General features: G+C 39.8%; 2 protein-coding genes across 3 annotated transcripts in view; one reads left to right on the top strand and one right to left on the bottom strand.

Annotated features, from left to right (window-relative positions):
- The window catches only part of SELENOF (selenoprotein F), a 35,893-nt gene extending 30,191 nt beyond the window's left edge, over positions 1 to 5,702 (bottom strand). The window contains exons 1-3 of the mRNA XM_007068780.4: positions 5,583 to 5,702; positions 5,272 to 5,422; positions 3,051 to 3,218 (exon numbers count right to left, since the gene is read on the bottom strand). Coding sequence (XP_007068842.4) covers positions 3,051 to 3,218; positions 5,272 to 5,422; positions 5,583 to 5,590 — 327 coding nt within the window. The 5' untranslated portion in view covers positions 5,591 to 5,702. The remainder of the gene's footprint in view (positions 1 to 3,050; positions 3,219 to 5,271; positions 5,423 to 5,582) is intronic.
- A 233-nt stretch (positions 5,703 to 5,935) lies between these two features.
- Positions 5,936 to 19,300, top strand: part of HS2ST1 (heparan sulfate 2-O-sulfotransferase 1) — a 168,405-nt gene continuing 155,040 nt past the window's right edge. Inside the window, exon 1 of one of the 2 annotated variants that reach the window (XM_037906013.2) lies at positions 5,936 to 6,396. In XM_037906013.2, the coding sequence (XP_037761941.1) occupies positions 6,273 to 6,396 (124 nt within the window). In that variant the 5' untranslated portion in view covers positions 5,936 to 6,272. The remainder of the gene's footprint in view (positions 6,397 to 19,300) is intronic. The other variant, XM_043552815.1, reaches the window with a different exon arrangement.

The raw sequence follows: 19,300 nt of genomic DNA, 5'->3' as shown, positions 1-19,300 counted from the left end.
ATTCCATCCCACCTCTAATACTGAAACGCATTATTGTGAATAAGATCTGTTCAGATATCAAGTAGCATAGCTTGTGTATTTTGAATTTGTTGTAGAGTAAACATTATGGAGTAAACATTACGCATAGTATTTTAACTTCATCTTTGAGCAGTCCTTTTTGAACTACAATAGCCTCTTTTATTGGCATTCTTTCATCCCCCAAAGGAACCACAGTCTTTCATCTTAACTGTCTTCAGATTTTCCAGCCTTCATACTAAGGCACTTCACTAATTTCTCTAACTTTATAATATTCATTAGATTTTTTTCAAGTCCCCACACTTAGACTTTTTGAAATCTAATATACTTCTACTACTGCATTCTCCGAACCCTTTCTCACGTTATGTTGAAATTAACTAGTTGCTGATGACTGCTAGGTCTCCTCCTTATTTTCATGTTCATGTTCTCAAGTGTTCCCTATCCACAGGAAGGGAATCCAGTATTTTCCCCACTTTCAATTCTCTGTCTAGATAGTTACTTTGTCCTTTACAAGTCTTTAGATCCCCTTTAATTAAATATATTTGACATGTGTTTTACTTAGTAGCTGTGTGAATGTTTTTCATTTTTATGACAGGAAAAATAACCAAAGACATTTACATATTGTAGAGAAGGCTAAAATACAATCACAGAACAAATAAACTCAGCACAAAATGGAGGGACCTTACAGTTGTCCCTGACACAGGATGGGCCTTCAAAGAGGCTCATGTATTTAATACTCAGTTTGGGAACTGGAGTAAGAGGTGCAACCTTTCTAAACCATTGAATAGAAGAATCCATTTTTCCAATGAAAGAATTAACTGTACTAAAATCAAATTATCATCTTAAGCAGCTCGCCATACTGTCAAAACTTCAGATTCAAGACTAATGAACCTGGTGTCAAGGCAAATTATCTTCAAATCCAAGGTCTTGCAATGTCTAAAGTGAAGTGTCCAGGAAGATCTTAAACACTGAGTGTCAGTCCAGAAATTTTTCTATTAATTCTCCTTTAACACACCTGGAAGGCGGCAGCTTCTCCTCTAGCACAACCTCACTAGTACCAAGTTGATAATTGGTATGGCACTGGCATACTGCCACCTCTTTAAACACTTCAGATAGGAAAATCTTCTCACCCCATTTTAGTTATTCCTACTACCAGCATCAGTTGCCACTTTAGACCTTCACTTCATATGCATCAGATGGATGGGGCACCATGACAGAACTTGAAGCTAGTATTGGGTAGAAGAGGAGAATATTTGCATATATAGTTTTCCTTCCTCCTTCTATGATCTTTTTCCACTAGTACATACAAAATTAAGCTAAAACCTATATCAATGTAATGCTATGGTTGAGAAGGGAAGCATTCAAGGGACTGGAAACACAACACAACATTAAAGTTTTTGGATTTAATATCAAGCACCTTTGAAGCCTGCCAAAAACATAACTCACAAGGCATATTTTGTACAAAGATTATTAGAGTAGTGTGTAGGATGTGAATACAGGGGTGCATTGCATCAGTCACCTATTATAACTGATTCCTGTTAACTCAGTGTTTTCACATCTATTCTCCCTCTCCCACAACCTTAACACAAAAATGAAGTCCAGCTTTGTATGCTCTTTTACAGTTAAAGTGTGGCTGGCAGAGCCCCTCAGTCTCCCATCCCCATTTCTCCACCTACCAGACTTTGGGGGGTGGGGAGAGAGCTCGGGACCTCTGCCTTGTAGCAGAGTGGTGGGACAGAATCTTCTGCCCAACAGGGAGGTGGGTCTCGTGGCTTCAGCCTGCAGGATGTGCCTGCTGGGGTTCAGGGCAGCAGCAGGAGCAGGGCTGAAGCCCCAAGCCTCGCCAGGCGCCTCCTGTGGGGCTGGAGCCCCGAGTCCCAGGAGGTGTGCCCCGGCTCTTGAACTTCTGAAGATTGTCGTATATGGCTTGGAGGGTCAGTAAGTTTGGTCAGCCCTGGTTTTATCATGCAATTTGTGCCTATACCATCACCACATACTTGTGCAGTTTTTCCTAGGTCAGCTGCCAGGTCTATATTCCTATTCCATTTAATATTGTGTGTCTGTTTCCAGTCAAGTAAAACTTACTAGAATTATCTTGTCAAGTGCTGACAAGGGTGAAGTCACACACAGATCTGTTACCATTTAAAAAAAAAATAAAAAATAAAGAATGATTAAAACTAATATACAATGTATGTTACGAAAGAGCTAGAAAATTCAAAATTCAGGTCAACCATTTATGCCATTCTGTTACATAATTTTAAAATTCACTAATCTGTCAGACTGAAATGAGAGCTTTTTCTGTATGGACCGAGTCCAGGAAGTGTTTTATACTCACGCTCTCTCTTTTGGCTTACTAGCTATAGTAATTTCCAGAAATGAGCTGACATTTTTGAATATATTGGCACAAAGTAAAAAATAAAGCCAGTTAATTTTTTGCTCCCTCAGAACCATAGAAAGGAAACCTGAAGTAGTTATTGGAATTTAGTAACATTGAAATAATTAGGCTTACTATTGTGATGTATACTTAATCTATAGATTTTGGCTATAATTATTGATAGTTATTTTCAAACTGTTCTATTTTGAAAACTATGGAGATTAAAATAAAATGAAAAAAATTCTTCAGTGTCCTTTAATACTTGGGTCATTAGGGCAATAATAGCTGTTGCCAAAAAACAAACAAACAGTTATTCCTATCCTTCATTGCTTCCCTTCTCCCCTCAAATTCCAGTCATTCTTCCAATCAACCAAAGTTGAACAGGGTTCCCACCAAAGCTAGTTAGTAGTACCTGAGTGACCAGAAGGGCAACTGCAGAAAAACGAAAGATGCTTGTACTCATACCTGAGCATTGTCGCAGAAGCTGAACTGTGCCAAACTTTCAAATTCAGATCATCTTTATATTGGACTGTCATGTAATAGCTGTATTTCCTCATGACTTAAATGAGGTTCTAATTAGAGTATTTATACAAGTCTAGGAAACTTATTACTTAATTTAAAAAGTTTCAGAAAGTGTTTTGAAGGTTTGCTTTAAACTTACCTTTCTGGTTTCAAACTGAGCTTCTTCTTGGCAACACTCTCTGCAGAATGGATCTAGTTGATTCAAGCTAAATTGTCCCAGAAGGTTGCAAGAACTACATAGCAAGTTACTGGAAAAGCCTAGTTCTCTGCATGCTTCTGATGATAACTGCGCCCCATACACAGATATCTGAAAGCGAATAAACAATATTACATATTTTAGCATTTAAAATAATTATTTGCAGTTGTGGGAAGGCAATGCTGTTTGATAGCTAGTCTGGACTCTTGGGTTCTACTCTTGACTCTACAACTAATTGGCTTTTTCAGTTTAGGTAATTCACTTAAACTCGTGTAGCGTTGTAGATCTGCAATAGAGAGTTGTAGCATACGTGCTCCTGAGGATGTAGCAGCGGGCAGTTTCTTGAAGCCTACTTTGCTTTCCTGCTCCAAAGCAGCCCCCGGTACAAGTTCAGGAAATAGCTCAGCAGGCCTAGTTCTGTGTGAGTGCATGGTCTAACAACACACTTCAGCTATGAGAAAACATTCTGGCCCCACACAGCTTTCACCCTGGACAGTTCAGCCCATTACCATATGATTACAGCATTCATGAGTGAAGGGAGCAACAGGAAGAGAAATAAAACATGAATGCTTAGAACAAAAAAAAGGCAGAAAATGTAATGAACCCAAAATGAAACTTGGCAATCATCGATATATTAAGTATTATTACCCCTAAATAATTTATTATTATTTTCATCTTTCAATGGGAGAATGAACATGTTAAAACTGGCTCTCAAACTTTTTTTTACTGGTGAGGCCTTTCCCATAGCAAACCGCTGAGTGCAACCCCACCTTGTAAACATAAAAAAGTATTTTTAATTTAACACCACTATAAATGCTGGAGGCAAAGCAGGGTCCCGACCCCCAGTTTGAGAACTCCTGTGTTAAAAGGTATAAATTGCCTAGGGAGGCTGTGGAATCTCCATCACTGGAGATTTTTAAGAGCAGGTTAGATCAGTGGTCTCCAAACTTTTTACCTCACATGCCCCCCTACCCCCCGCAAGCTGGGGCGGGGAGTGGGGCCAGGTCATCCTCTAGGAGGAGGGGGACACAGGCAGGGGTAACAGGGCCGAGGCTGGGTCCACAGCTGGTGGTGTGGGTGAGGCCAGGAGCTGGGGGGGGACGCTCCCTCACTGCCTGCATGGGGGCTGGTCCAGGCTTCCACTGCACCCCACCCCCTGAAAGTTCCTCGTCACCCTAGGGGGCTGTGCCCCTCAGCTTGGGAACCTCTGGTCTAGATAATACTTAGTCCTGCCATGAGCACAGGGGACTGGAGTAGATAACCTTTGGAGGTCCCTTCTAGTCCTATGATTCTATAACATTTCCTTTAATTTTCCTCCTACGGTACTTTCAGTAGCTGTGTGTTTTGCAGCTCAGTGAAAAGGGATAAATATTGTACTTAATACAATCCTACATTTTTTGGGAGGATGGGAAAATAAGGGTATTTAAAAAAATGTTTTATTTAATAAAAAACACACTACAGAAAGGGAAAAGTCTTGCAGATCAGATATAGCAAGGGCAGCAATAACACAACATTCTCCTCACGATACAACCTCCATAAACCATGAGTCGAAGGGGGCAGCCACACAGCCCTTTTACAAAATCCAAACCACTCCCTGCTCTGAGAAGGCCAAGCTCTAACCAATACTACGGTACGGTGTCGGATTAGGGATGCATATGGACAACATCCAGTTGGAAGGAGAAGACCACCTAACTCGTTTCCCGAGTTACCGCCCAGGCCCGAGAACAACAACTCTTTAGTTATAGTCAACCCAAGTTAGAACCGAGAGGGTAACCCGGAGAGGAGAGACTCTACCTCTCACAACCAAATCAGAGCAACCCACCCTCCTAAACCGTATCCACCACGAGCGTCAGCCAGTGCAGGACCAAGCCCTCCCTTCGGGCGGGACAATCAGCGCCGCCGCTTTCTAGAAGGCACAAGGAGGGAGAACGGCACAGGCGGGAGCAGGGAGAAAGAATGGGCCGCTGTCAGTTACGGAAGAAGAAACGAGCATGAGAAGAGCCACCCCGGCCGCTAGGCCACGTCTCTCTCTGTCACTCGCTGCCCCCGCCTCAGCCGGCATCTCTCTGCCCGCCAGGCCCTGTGGGCTTTAGTCTCCCTAGGGAGGAGGGTACCCACAGCAGCCCTCTCCCTCGAGCCCAACCAGATTGGAAACCGCCCTCACCGCCTGCAGCACCGCCAGGAACCAAAGGGGCCAGCACCCCGGAACCGTTAATCCTGTAACCGCCGCCATTTCAGTGCGGGTCTGCGCTGTCAGCACCGCCGCCGGGAGGTTGCTCTCAAGACCCCGCCCTCGTAGGGTGACTTTTCGCTGCCTACGGCGAAGGAAGCAAAATGTACGAGTAGGGCCCTTACACCGCCGGGGGAAAAGATTATCCCAGGGCTCTATACGTAGCGAATCTGCAGAGGAACTACCTGGCCCTATCAAGGGAAGGGCTTTATAATGTAGCTGGAGATATCATTTCGGAAATTTACTCAGGCATCAACGTAGTAAGCCCACTGGGGTCCTTTTTCTTTTTATAACCTACAGCTCAAAAGCGAACAGACCTATAATCCTGAAGATTGGCAACCAGATTAACCAATGGCGCTGCGAGTTTGCTGATTGCCGCGGTGCCAATGCCCAATAATATATAGATATGTGGGCCGGACTTCAGAGCAGGTATCCAATAGAGAAGGAACGCGTGTGGGAGGGGCGTCACGTCCGTACATCCGTTTTATTGGGGTGGAGCATTTGTGGGCGGTGAATTGGACTGACCGGCCAATGGGATAGGGGAGAGGGTGGGGCGCAGGAGATGCCGCCCAATGGTAGAGGGGCCGTGGGCAGAGCGTGTGTTTTGCTAGTCAATGGTGGGGTTAGGTGGGGGTGTGCGCGGTTGGGCGTTCGGTTGCTGAGCAGCGCACGCAGGCGGGGGGAGGGGCGCGGGCTGGCTGGCTGGCGGCCGGGGAGTGAGGCTAGTGAGGGGCGGGCTGGCGCGGGGGGCGGCTGGGACGGTGCTGGCGGGGGGGGCTCTCGAGGGATGTGAGAGCCGTCTGTGTCCCTTCGTGCGCCTCACTGCCACCCTCGCGCGCTGCGTCCCTGCGCCCGGCTGAGGCTCCCCTCGGCCTCCCCGGCCGGGCCCCACGTTATGTCGTGATCCCGGGCGGGCGGCGCTGCTGCTGCTGCTCATGGGGCTGCTCAGGATTATGCTGCCGCCCAAGTTGCAGCTGCTGGCGGTGCTGACGTTCGGGGTGGCCGTGCTCTTCCTGGAGAACCAGATCCAGAAGCTGGAGGAGTCCCGCGGCAAGCTCGGTGAGTGCGAGCGGGCCAGGGCCAGGGGGCAATTAGGGAGAGAGAGGCGGTGGAGGGGAACGGAGGGGCTGGGCTATTGCTGTGGTTGAGGGACAGGGCTGGGGAGAGCCGGGGCCACAAGCTCAGAGGAGGGTCGAGGCCCAAGGACCAGAAGCGCTGAGGCGGGATGGGGCATAGGTGAGGTACGGGGACTATGCACATGTGTGGGGTGGTACTACACAGAGCTGAGAGGGAAGGGTACTGTGAGCAAAGGTGGAGCTGGCGGGGAAGGGGAGAGATGGCAGTGCACAAATCTGGAATATCCGGAGAATGAGGAATTGCAAAGCGTAACCCTCTCCCTTTCATATATTGAACCCACTAATGTGGGATATGGGAACATAACTCTTCTTCTCCCATGTGGCCCTTGTATTTACAAGTCTGGAAATTATAAGTAACTTGAGCGATATGATTTGGGGGACCCTGCAAAAGAGGTTGTAAACAGTAGAGGAAGCAGCCGTGACCTTTAAGTTTGTATGCACATTATGCAGAATCGTGAAACCAACGAGAGATTGGTGTTTTGGGAAAATGTATAGTTATAAAGAATCTAAATGCACATTCTTTCTCGGAAAGGGAAAGGGAAGTTAAAGATCAGTATTGTGCTATTAGCAGCTGCTGGCCTCTGTGTGTATTGTGCGAGATGCAGTTGGAGATTGAGGAGCAGCAGTGATACCTGAAGGAAGCCCAGCTCTGCTTCCTCCTCCTCCGTGTGCTGCTGCACATATTTTTGCCTAATCGCCTTTATTTTGACATAATAACAAAGAAAAATACAGAAGATAATTATAGTTAAAGCATGCATGTTTGGTGAAAATCGTCTTAAATCATTGTAATTATAAATTCATGTGATTTGTTTTACTCTTACTGAATACAGGTTTTAAATACCTCTGTTTAGCAGGTGGTGGTGGTGTTACTAGCCTCATATGCTCTGTGATGAAACAGTAGTTAAACAGTATAAAACTAGGTCCTAATAACTGTCATATAAAATTGTTTTTTCCTGTTAAAAAAAGTTTCACTCTTCAGTTGTAATTTTTCTGCTAAAATACTACTTCATGTGTACATTAAATGTCAGACTGCAGAACCAACAAGCATTGGGATTAAACCTGATCAAAATGAGGAAATGCCATTTCTAAGACAATACAGTTTGTTTATGCAAGAGTTGTAACTGGAGATCAGTGGGACCCCCAGAAATACCTAGGCATGGTATGGAGGGCAGAAAACAAGTTCAGTGCATGTTTCTGATTCCCTAATCTGCTCAATATTAGTAGTTTGTGGTAAAATTCTTAATATTTGAATGTTTATGGGTTAATCCAAGAAAAAAGGGAATGACTATACAATGCTCTTACTAGCAATAAGGCTAGAAATGTATTTTGAGTGCAATGAGAAGTTTAATGTTGCAAGACTATGAAAGAGGTGAAATCAGAGTAACTTAAAGTATTCAAGTCAAAATGATGAACGCATATTAGACATGGTTTGTTATCTGGATTAGGTAATGGAAGTTAGTGTCCTGTGAGAAGTCAGTGATTGACTGGATGAGCGGTCTGAATCTTCTTGATTTATACTTACTCAGCTAAAAGTTATTAATATTTGAAGGGTGATTTTGTTTTTTTCATAGCTTAAATATTTTAAGCAATGGTGTTCAGTGAAAAAGGGAAATACCTGTTATGGAATCAGAGAATATTTTGAGCAGATATTGTTGATAGAGCAGTCGAGGTTTAGTTTTTGTGCAAGTCTGTTTTTAATTGTTCGGTGCCAGTGGTTTCAGTGCATCTAATGCTGGCAATGGATGTCATGCAGGAAAATCCAACTCCTGGCACAAAAGAATTAATGTAATGCAATGCGAGAGTGAAGAGTAGTGCTGGTAAGATTTCCCAACCCTTTGCTCCTCCTTAATATATATGCACTGGACATGATTAAGTTACATATTTAGAGGATTGAAATATACAGCTCAGTCTGCCTCAAGAAAAGAATCATATCACTATGTTTTGCTGATGCTCTTTTTATTTTTTAAAAATGCTTAAACTCTGTTTCTGAGCTTTGATATTAAAATATAATGGGAAATACTGCCTTATAACGAACTTGTTAGTGGCTGTCAAAGTTCGTGTGGGAGGAGAATCAAGGGCTTTTTATTTTTAGTGTTGAATTATTCTATATGGGTTTAACAACCTGTTAGATCGCGTGTGGTTTTCATCTTGATTAGGTAGTCCCTTAGTATGAAAGGCCTGTTGCTACAATGATGTCCACCAAAAGGCTCCCCTTATCTTTTGTGTATGTTTAAAGAAATAAATTAAAAGTGATAAATTTTAGAAGCGTTCTGTATCTGTTAGTAGAATTTCCATCCAACTGTGATACAGAGAATGTAGTTTCACTAAATTAAACTAATCAATTTTGGCCCTATGCACTTGGTTTAGAGGAGTGAAGATAAAGAAAAAGAAGGGGGAAAACAGACTAGTGATTCCATGGACTGCTTACAATAATTATTGCAATTTAGTTGAAAGGCCTGTGAAAATAGGCTGCGTGACATTAAATATTGCTCTTAACATGGTACAATGTGTAATTTGGTTTAAGTCCCATATTATTGAATTATATGTACCTAATATATCACATGAGAAACCATTCTTGATGGGATATAAACATGAATAACTGCATGACTTACGTTCTGACTCAGAAAACTACAGTATGTCACTTTAAATGGAACAGTTTAGCAAAAAATAGTTCTACCAGAGTCTTATGAGTAAAACTCAGAACAGCATTTCCTGACACTTTCTGATGGAACAGGATTCCCTGACATGCAAGCTACATTGGCTTCCATATTGCAAAAAGATTTTCACTCTGATTCAAGACTAATATAAAATAACTCCCATTAAATGAGAAATAGGTGCATCTTTATGGGAGACAGAGAAAGAGGGAAGGTTTTATTTTTTTGCAAGTATAATTAATTCATTCTTGCAGCTAAATTCCAAAGTCACTATTATGTATATTTTTTACCTCTTTCTTTAAGGACTGCAGAAGTTAATTTGCAATGGGCATTTGCTTTTCTCACATTGTGGCTAAATTCCCCCTTTATTATTCAGATTGGTATGCTCCTAATAAAAGGAGGGCTTGTGGCACCTTTAGAGACTAACAAATGTATTTGAGCATAAGCTTGTTGCCTTTAAAAATGTTTAAATAGTGCTGTTGTGAGCTTGGTTTGATGGTTTTTTTTTTTTATTTTTGAATAACTGATGAGCCCACCGTGGGTAACGCTTGTGTCTTAAGTAAGGGAAATCCTTTTCAGTTTAAAAAAAATTCTGTCCACATGAAACAATAAGACAGAAGCCCCTTGAAAAATAAGAATCCTGAGACCAACTTCTCTGATATTAAAGCAATACTTTATTAGAGTTCGATATTTATTAAGGGAATATTTGAATATGAAAATGGTTTATTATTGCCTCCTGCCCCAAACTACCTGGGAAAACTTGTTTTTTCTTGTGAAATTTAGTTAATTGTTGAGAAAATAGTATTTCTTTTTGCTAATTGAGCAGATAAAGTAGATAATAAAGAAAAAAAATGTGTTTTTTTCTTGTGTTTTTTTTTCTCCTGATTTTCTTTTTTGTTTATGGTTCACTTCTTGGGTATATATTAATCTAAATTACTTTCTTGTAGTGTATGGAATATTGGCTATTTCCAAAGGCTGATGGTCCCAGAAAGTGACTGCAAAAGGCCAGCAGGCCCAAAGATCAAGCAGTTCTTAATACTTAATTTATTGTCTTTCAGAGTATTTCTAGTGTCAAAACCCAGGTTCAGGTACCTCTTTGGGTGGAGTATTAACATATAACCAGTAATCCTGATTATAATCTGTAATTTTATAGAAAACATTTTTAAAATGTATTTATTCTCTAAAATATGTGACAAATCTTAATTTGTGTAGTTGCAAGTTTCTAACTAAGCATATCTAAATATTATTTATTAACTATTTAGTAAGAAGATTGAATTCTAACTTTGTTCTGTGAAGGTAAAACATGACTTTGAAGTAAGCCTCTCTTTACTTTCTGTCAAAATGAACTCTGAGAGTTTATAACTGGATTTATTCCCTGCACTATCCCATAATATTGTTAGGTTTCTCACTCTATACCCACATTACATAATGATGGTGCTACCAACTGACTCCAACAAGTACATAAAACATTTATTAACAAAGAGTTGATTTTCACTTTAATATTGACTGACCGATAGTGCCCCTTTTATTTGATCACCCTTAAAGGGAAAGGTGCTTACAGTTTCCTGCATTCCAGCAGGAATTGGGTCATGTGGTTCATACCCATCTGTGTAATTCTGCTGTGGTATAGTGACTGAGCTAGGAACAGATTGCCCTGTTGTGTATATATGGGCATACATTTTAGGCACCAGTGAGATCAAGTGTGAGCAGTGATGTGTTTTGTTGAGGGTAAGAGCTCCATTGACCATCCAAAAGAGTCTATTCTGAGTTATTGAATACGTGGCTATGCCATTACATATGCAGTTCTTGCTTGGATTTATTTCTAAACATATCTTTTCTGTAACTGATTCTGTTTATGGCATTGCTGGATTTGTGACCTACAGACATTGGTAAGACATCCTTGTGGCATCTCCACCCATTTGCAGCAAGGATCTTATGAAATGGGCTGAAAAAATTACCTGTGTTGATTTCTTACTGAATGGGTCAGTAGGAGTGGCACAGTATTCCATGCCCTTTCCTTTTGAAGGGGATGTAAAATACATCCTACTGATTCTTCAAGCTGAAAAACAAAACAGTGCTTCTCCCTTCTGTCATTTTAAGCTCCAAACTACTAGTAGTAAGTCTCCGCTGACTCATATTATTTTGAGCTCGAGAATAGCCTTATGTTAAAAACTTTTTGTACTCTCGTTTAACAGGACATAAACCGTATGACACTTTTGTACATCAGACTCGAAATTCTGTGGCAGATCTAGCAGAATTAAAAATGGAGGTTTATGGAATTAAATATGAAAAATCAACACACAATTTGTTTATTTCTATATTAAAATTACCATCTGCCCCATAATTTTCAGTTGTCAATGTGAAATGTTGTATGTACAATGTATTGTAGAGTTTTGTATTGATAACTTAGAATTTGTTAGGAGAAAGCTGTAGGTTGTGGTGTTTGGATGGAGGCCATTTATGTTTTTGGCACCAGGGAAGGCATGGGAGACTGAAATTGTGGCATAAGCACATTTGTTTAATGTTTCTGCTAAAAGTATTGGTATTTTAAGTTAACAACATTACTTACGTAGTTAATATTTTCGGTAGTGTACACCCACATCACTATGAATGGTGGGTCATTAAACATCTCTTACAGCTACCATTTTAGACCTTTTCAGGAGCTTAGAGTCATCTGAGTGCAGATGCAGAAGTATTTACAGAAATCATTTCATATTTTTTTGTTGAACTTAAAACAGAACAGCCACCTCGCCTGTGAAGCTTGGTTTTCTTTAAGGCTGTATTCATGAAAATTCTGGTGGTGATGATGGTGATAATTACAGAAAAGGGTATTGTAATATTCCCATGTTTGTGTTTTGTTGAAAGTTCTGTTCTTCATACACTTCAGGCAAGTTGGAGGCTCCTCTAGGTGCTTCAGTGCAGGTTAACTTCTCACTGAATCAGCAATTTAGCTTGAAGCCTACTTTAACACTGGTTTCAGAGTAACAGCCGTGTTAGTCTGTATTCGCAAAAAGAAAAGGAGTACTTGTGGCACCTTGGAGACTAACCAATTTATTTGAGCATGAGCTTTCGTGAGCTACAGCATCCGATGAAGTGAGCTGTAGCTCACGAAAGCTCATGCTCAAATAAATTGGTTAGTCTCCAAGGTGCCACAAGTACTCCTTTACTTTAACACTGTTTGGTAAAGACTTCCTTGATCAGCTGAAGCTTGACTGCTAGGCTTCGTTTTTCACTTCAGTGTAACAAGACTAATGCTTCAAGATAGCATTGGAGGCAGGATGGATTAAAATAGTTTATTTTTTAGAAAAATCAGGTTTTTTAACTTAAATCAGTATTTTACTCAATTAAAGACCAGTTTATTTTTTAAAACCATATCTCTTTAAAATTAAATTTTGAATGAGACAACCTATATTAAGGCCTAAATTTATTATAATCTATTATGATTTTAATTTAATTAAAAATATTAAACAGTGCATGTTTGGTGCCAAGATTTAAAGAAAATCAGACCACTGAACTAGCGGCAGTTACTGGCTAAGCACCTGGCACCAGAATCTGAAGTGCTAAACCAGCTTGTTTTCCACTGTCAATCTAAGAATAGCAACTGTGTATGAAAGGATGGGAGCTACTAGTTCTAAAATCTTAAGCGACATTGGGACTTGAAACAATAATTTAAATTCACTAGCTACAGATACTACTTCCTTTTGTTGAAGAAATCAGTTAGTTTTAAATGCAAAACATGTTTTAATAAACTCTTTTCCTTATGTATTAGCATTTTTAAGGTAGTTTTATTTAACAAAAAATAAAATGCTGTTAGTGCATTTTAATTGAATTGAATTTCTGTCCAAATAGAGCTTGACACAAACCCACAAGTAAAATATCATTTATTAAATAAGAGATGCATCATTCACCATTTTCTAACAGTGTAAAAATTAAGAATCTGAATAAATGTAATTTAAACTATATAGTTAACTATATATACACACTAAATCTATACACATTTATCCTCTTGATTAGCAAATAGAAGCACCAAATTTAATAGGCTTTATTTTGTTACAAATAACATGTTTTAATGGTTATCAGCTAATCAACTTTTTTGGGGGAAAATAACTAAAAAGTTCACATGCAAAACACTATTAAAATTTATTATTTAAATCAGGGTTTCCTGCTAATTGATTTAATTTCTTTGATTTAAATCAGTACACCCTGGCTGGAGGTGGGAATTGGGAAATAAAAACTATATATAAGAAAATATTAAGACATCAGTGATGTACAAAAAAAACCCTATGTGTACAAGTGAGTGCATTTTGCTGCTTGATATGAAAAGCAAAATTAGATCTGAACTGGAATTGTTTCCAGTATTTTTCAGTTCTTCCAGGGACTATGTAAAGGGTCTCTTTTTTTTTTTTTATGGTCTAGATCAGGGGTGGGCAACTTGCAGCCCGTCAGGGTAATCTGCTGGCAGGCTGCGAAACAGTTTGTTTCCATTGACCATCTGCAGGCGTGGCCGCCTGCAGCTACCAGTTGGAACAGCGAACCGTGGCCACGGGGAGCTGCGGGTGGCTGTGCCTACAGATGGTCAATTGAAACAAGTTGTCTGGTGGCCTGCCAGTGGATTACCCTGACGGGCCGCAGGTTGCCCACCACTAGTTTAGATTGTAGTCTTGGGGCCTCTTACATCAGAAGACACTAATGGAATCTGTTTCATAAACAGAGTTTATTTCCAATGATACTGAACCTGGTCATACAGTCATAATTGAATATCACTAACTTGCCTGCCTTGTCTCTTCTGTTCTTAGATATAAGAAATTCATTGGACACTCAAAATGCAAATGTTAGAAGCACTTTAGGAGTTGGGGAGAATGAAGAGGAGGAGGAAAGAAGGGAATGCCTGAAGGGAAGAAGAGAGGAAAAGATCAGACAAAATGCAGGGAAAGGTAGAAAAGAGAAGGCTTAATCTTGCTCAGGATAGTAGTGACTTAAAGTTGTTACCATCTGATTATTTTGTAGCCTATGTGAAATAAGCTTGTTCACAGTCCAGGTTCCAAATTGCAAAATTCACCACCAGATTTTCAGACTCAGCAGAGAAGGCAAGGATTAAATTATCATCTTACCTTTGAAGGTGATCTCTCCATGTCAAGGTTGAGACATGTTGGCGAGATAGAGTAAGGAACTTGTACGTCTGCTGTTTGTACGGGATTTGTTACATGGACAAATAGAAGACTTGTTTCCTTGGGGCTGCTAATTGAGCATCTTTCATCCCATGGGCAGTTTAAAACACTTCAAAGAACTCTGTCAACATTATTGAACCCCCTTTTTTGAAAAGGTATGTTGCAAGTGAAAGCTTGAGGACAATCAACTATTTTAAATCTAACTTTAGGTGCTGCAATTATTATTTTGTAATTTGTGATGTTGCAACATCTTGGGCCCCAATCATCAATCAGGACCTAATTATACTAAGCACCATACAAATATATAACAAAAAACCCCTTTTGAAGCTTAAATCATTTATTTAAGGTTGGGGCAATTGAACTGTTCCTACTGTAGCGTTGTATAAAAATCTGAGGTATTTTATTGTTCTTAGATGTATTTTTTTAAATCCCTTTATTTCCTTTAATCAGATGCAGCCTACTTTTCAGTTGTGTGCTGCCAGTTTAGCATGTGGTTCTTAAACCAAACACTCAGAACAATGTCAGGAATCTTGTTTAATTGTCCTTGACAGTGTAGCAAGTACTGTGCCTTAGTACACTACTTATAATTGGACTTTATTTAGAAAGAAAAGTTACTTATACTTAAACTAAAATGTACTAGTTTAATTATATAAAAATGTAAAAATTATTAAAAAGGGTGCTTGTTGTTTGCTGTAGAAGTAGCATAATATATTAATTTGGGCTAATAGTGAAAGAGTATTTATTACATCAAGGAGTTGGGAGTGTTGAGTAGGTTTCAGCCCCTCGCTGTTGAAGCTAACTGGACAGTTGAATGGTTCGTGAGCCAGTCATTTCCATATCTACCGATTGGCAACCATGAATCACACTTAGAATTACTCTGGCTAGGCTTATCCTACCTTCTGGTATTGCATGACTTGTCTGATAATTCTGGCACCACTTTAGAAAGTAGAAGACTTCTAAATGTCGAAGCTTCCACGTACTGCCACTTAGCTGATCCAAAAAAACTATCTGTTTGTGAAAATACGTGTAACTTGTAATTAATGTTGTCATTTGTGTCAAGTGTACAAAAACCTTGTCAGAATGCTGTTAAAGTGCTGGTAGTCAGCTTGTTTGAGAAGTGGTGCTGTTTATTTGTGTACATTTTAATGTTTAACTTGGCAAAAAAAGTATTTTTCAATAGGATGGTGTTGGCATAGTTTAACGTTTCTGGGAAGTGAAATGCTTACCCTTATTTTTCAGTCATAAATGAAAGATAAAGCATTGTGAATGGCAAGGGGCCAATAAAGACAGACACACCTGGAATTTGGCCAAATGGCTGCAACTTTATTTAAACATACAAACTTAAACAGGATAACTTCTGAGAGCAACTTGTCCTTGCAACAGTGAAATGGGGGAAGGGCAAGTAACATATGCTTCAGGCTGTCATAACTTGCCTGCCTTTTGATGCTGAAATCCCAAACATCATACAATCCTATTGACTTAAACCATCTAATTTAAAATCAAGGCTGTATTAGAGCTTCTGCTCACAACCCAGAATCCTGGGCAGGCATCTTCCCAAAGAAATCATTTAACCTGTTAGTATAGTGAATCCAACCCTTTTTCTCAGACACAGTTGATGCTTAAATCCTAGTGAAAGTGCTTGACCACAGCCTCCTGACCTTTTGCATTGAATCAGCCCTCACCCCCCCGTCACTACCTTGATAAAATGGATCTACACTAGGCTACCACTTCTCAATACATGCGGAAATGTTTGTGGCAGGTATGACAGCGTCCTGGACAAATCTTATTGAATTGAGTAAAATTTTATTGAATTTTTTTAGGAGTTGATTGTTTTAAACATGCAAATTTTTATTGCTACTAAGGGATTGTATGTAATTTTATGGGGGAGATGGACCACAGGCCTCCAAGAACAAAGTACAGTGGTGGGTAGTTAGGCAAATAAACTCAGTTGTAACAACTCCAGAGAGCTACCGCCCCCTGGAGAGAGGTTCACTGGTTCAAACTGGATTCTCCTGAGACCTACACACAAAGAAAGGACTTTTGGATAAATAACCTGAGCTTCAACTGACTTGGGGCCTTCTTTCTGATCCAGCATACGGACAGGATCTTCTGTCCCAGGGGAGGGCCCCAGTCCTTAGGGAAGGATTGGAAGGACTGGTGCTAACCAGTGTTCTTGTGGAGATGAGGCTGTGCAAGAGATTTCGTAAGCATACTAGCATGCATGTGGGTTATTTTATTGTATTTAGTATGTTTTCACTGTAATGCTTTTACCTTAAAGATAAATGTGCTTGCTTAGAAAGAACAGTGCGGTAACTTAACTGTGGCACTTACACTGTGTACTGTCTCTGAAAAGAGGAGCAAAGTAGGCCTTGTTAGGTAGACTGTCTTTTTCTGGGGATATCACAGTGTAGTCAGGAAACTGTGTAGTCTGGTTAGAACGCAGAGATGCACCTCCATCCAAGAGAGGTGATGGCTGAGCAGCTTGGAGTGGGTGCCGTTGCTGAACCATAAATAGGGAATACGGGTGCTATTGACCTGAACTGTGACAATATTTATGTTAAACGTATACATTCTTGTGTTAGAGAGCTACCCACCATCATGATGAAAGAGTTCAGTGTTGTCAAAGGAAATACTTTTGGGCTTCAGGGTCTGGCTTCCAGCTTAATCAGCTAATGTCCTTACTGCCTGCTGGATATGTGTCCTCAGTCATCTGCATGGCAGCAGCTCAGACCACACAGCACAATCAGTTGAAAGAAAGGGTTCAGAATTGCAGGTGGAGGAGAAGCACTAGTCTTAATCATACTGATTCAATCAGGGTGGATTCAGTCCCTTAGGTGGATGATGAGACACTGGGGTAGGAGAATCAGCCACTGCAGCTCATAGCTCCAAGGCATCAGCTGATCCCACCATATGATTTGCTGACCAAACCATTGAGGCAGCACATGATTCCAAGGGATATCATGGCCAGTGATCCATAGGGAGGGAACATCTGGTTGATCTTATCAGGTGAATAAAGAAAAAGAAACTACAAGAGTAAATACAAAGGGTGAGGGTAGGTGGTATCTGTTTTTGTCCAGAGGAAGGAAAGAGGAGTGGGAAGCTCTTATGAACTGCTGAACTGCAAAGTGATGGTGGTGTGGGCAGAACAGGAAGAGATCTGCTTCCAGGCCATCCTTTTATGGAAGACGCTGCCCCTGAACCAATCCTGACACATTTTAGAAGTTCTGTCCTTTTGGCGTGTGTATGTCTAGGGCCTGAACCCACATGTGTATGCTGGCAGCATGTTCTGAAGTATCTTAAGTCCAATATTTTCATCCAGAATTAGGTTCAGACTTTGTTCTCCTACATTGTTCAGTTTTAGAATATATAACTTCTTTATAGCAATATTGGGACTATTTAATATGTATGATCGTTTAAGTATGGGGACCATTTTTCAGATGCCTTAATTTACATTATATAAGCAAATTACTGCCTGAATGTGGACAAAACACTATTGCTTATGGACATTCTCACATTTCATACCAGTTTAAACCTATCTTTTATTCCCCAAATAAATGGCTTTACTTATGATGCTACGTGTTTCTGATTCAAATTCCATTGATAGTGGTCATAAACTATATCATAAAAATATAGCTACTTAAAAGCACCTTTATAGAAGGCTCGCACCACGTTGTGCTTTTCTACTCATGAATAATTGGGTTTATGGATTAGTTTTGCCTGTAGAATCAGAAATTAAATTAGATTTTAAGTCTGACTTCGTTCTTGGAGTATCGACTGGATGCGCACAAATATCAAGTGATAGGGATATTGCAAAACTTTTTTCATTTTTTTTGGTTTTGTGTTTTTATGGTGTATTGTAGGAGTGTATGAAAACTAGGTATCTAAAATAATTATGGCCCCCACTATCATAGTGTTTAGAACTTCACAATCTTTATTTATTGGAATACCCTGGATCCCCATTTTGCAGAAGATGAGTTGAGGTAAGGAGAGACTCAGTAACTTACCGAAAGACACCCAGGAAGTCTGTGGTAGAGCAGAAAATCAGGGTGGATTTCATGATTTAAATCATTAGGCAGGAAGACTCTATTTAATCATGGTTTTCTACATAAAAGTGCATTCTTGTTGGTTGTTATAACCTTAATACATATTCTTCACAACTCAGAGATAGATGTAGGTTTCATTTTTAGAAGATACACACTATACATTTTTAAACAGTGATTTATTTTGAAAACTTTTCAGATTAATTTTACAGCTATATCAGAAAATGAATGATTGGTTATTTCATTTACCAAAAGTAATTGAAGCAGATATTTATGAAATCATTGGGAGGAGAACTATCTCCAATTCAGTAGGTTAATCATTCATATTTGGAGGATTTTCTTGCCATGCTGTATTAGGAGGAGAACATCACCAGACAGACATTTACCTTGTTTTATTTAACTAAAACAACAACGTTAAGTATTCTGGATATTTTTCTTCAACAGCAAACATACAATATTTTAACAAAAAAGCATATGTTCCTTGCTTCTTACATTTATCTCCAGACGTCTTCTCTGCCCCCAACAATCATCTATTCATTGAACTTTTTGAAACTTTGCACTTTTAGAGAGAGGTCGGGGATTGACTCTGTCTACACAGATTTGCAAAGGGACAATAGAGTTGAGGTCTATGATTTCTCACCTCTATATATTATTTATTTATTTATTTATTTAAAACATTTTTGTTGTTAACAAGCATGTTACCTCTGGAGACACAAATCCAGTTTGAGAACTGCAAAACTAAGCATCTCTGATGGTATCTTCTAGACTGAGCACTGAGTCCCATTGGGTAGATAGAAAGATTAACCTAAATAATCAACACAGAAGCCTGTGGAACCCCATAAGATTGAGGTCCTAATTCATGAACTATTGGAATTTATTTACAAAACTTTTCTTAAACATTACATGTAAGTATTGTCTCATACTATAGAATTAGAATTAATAATCCCTATTCCATGATGATATCT

The sequence above is a fragment of the Chelonia mydas genome, chromosome 8, assembly GCF_015237465.2.
Source record: "Chelonia mydas isolate rCheMyd1 chromosome 8, rCheMyd1.pri.v2, whole genome shotgun sequence".
Taxonomy (NCBI): Eukaryota; Metazoa; Chordata; order Testudines; family Cheloniidae; genus Chelonia; species Chelonia mydas.
Note: the sequence above shows the minus strand (reverse complement) of the source record. Positions and strands in the feature narration are given on the sequence as shown.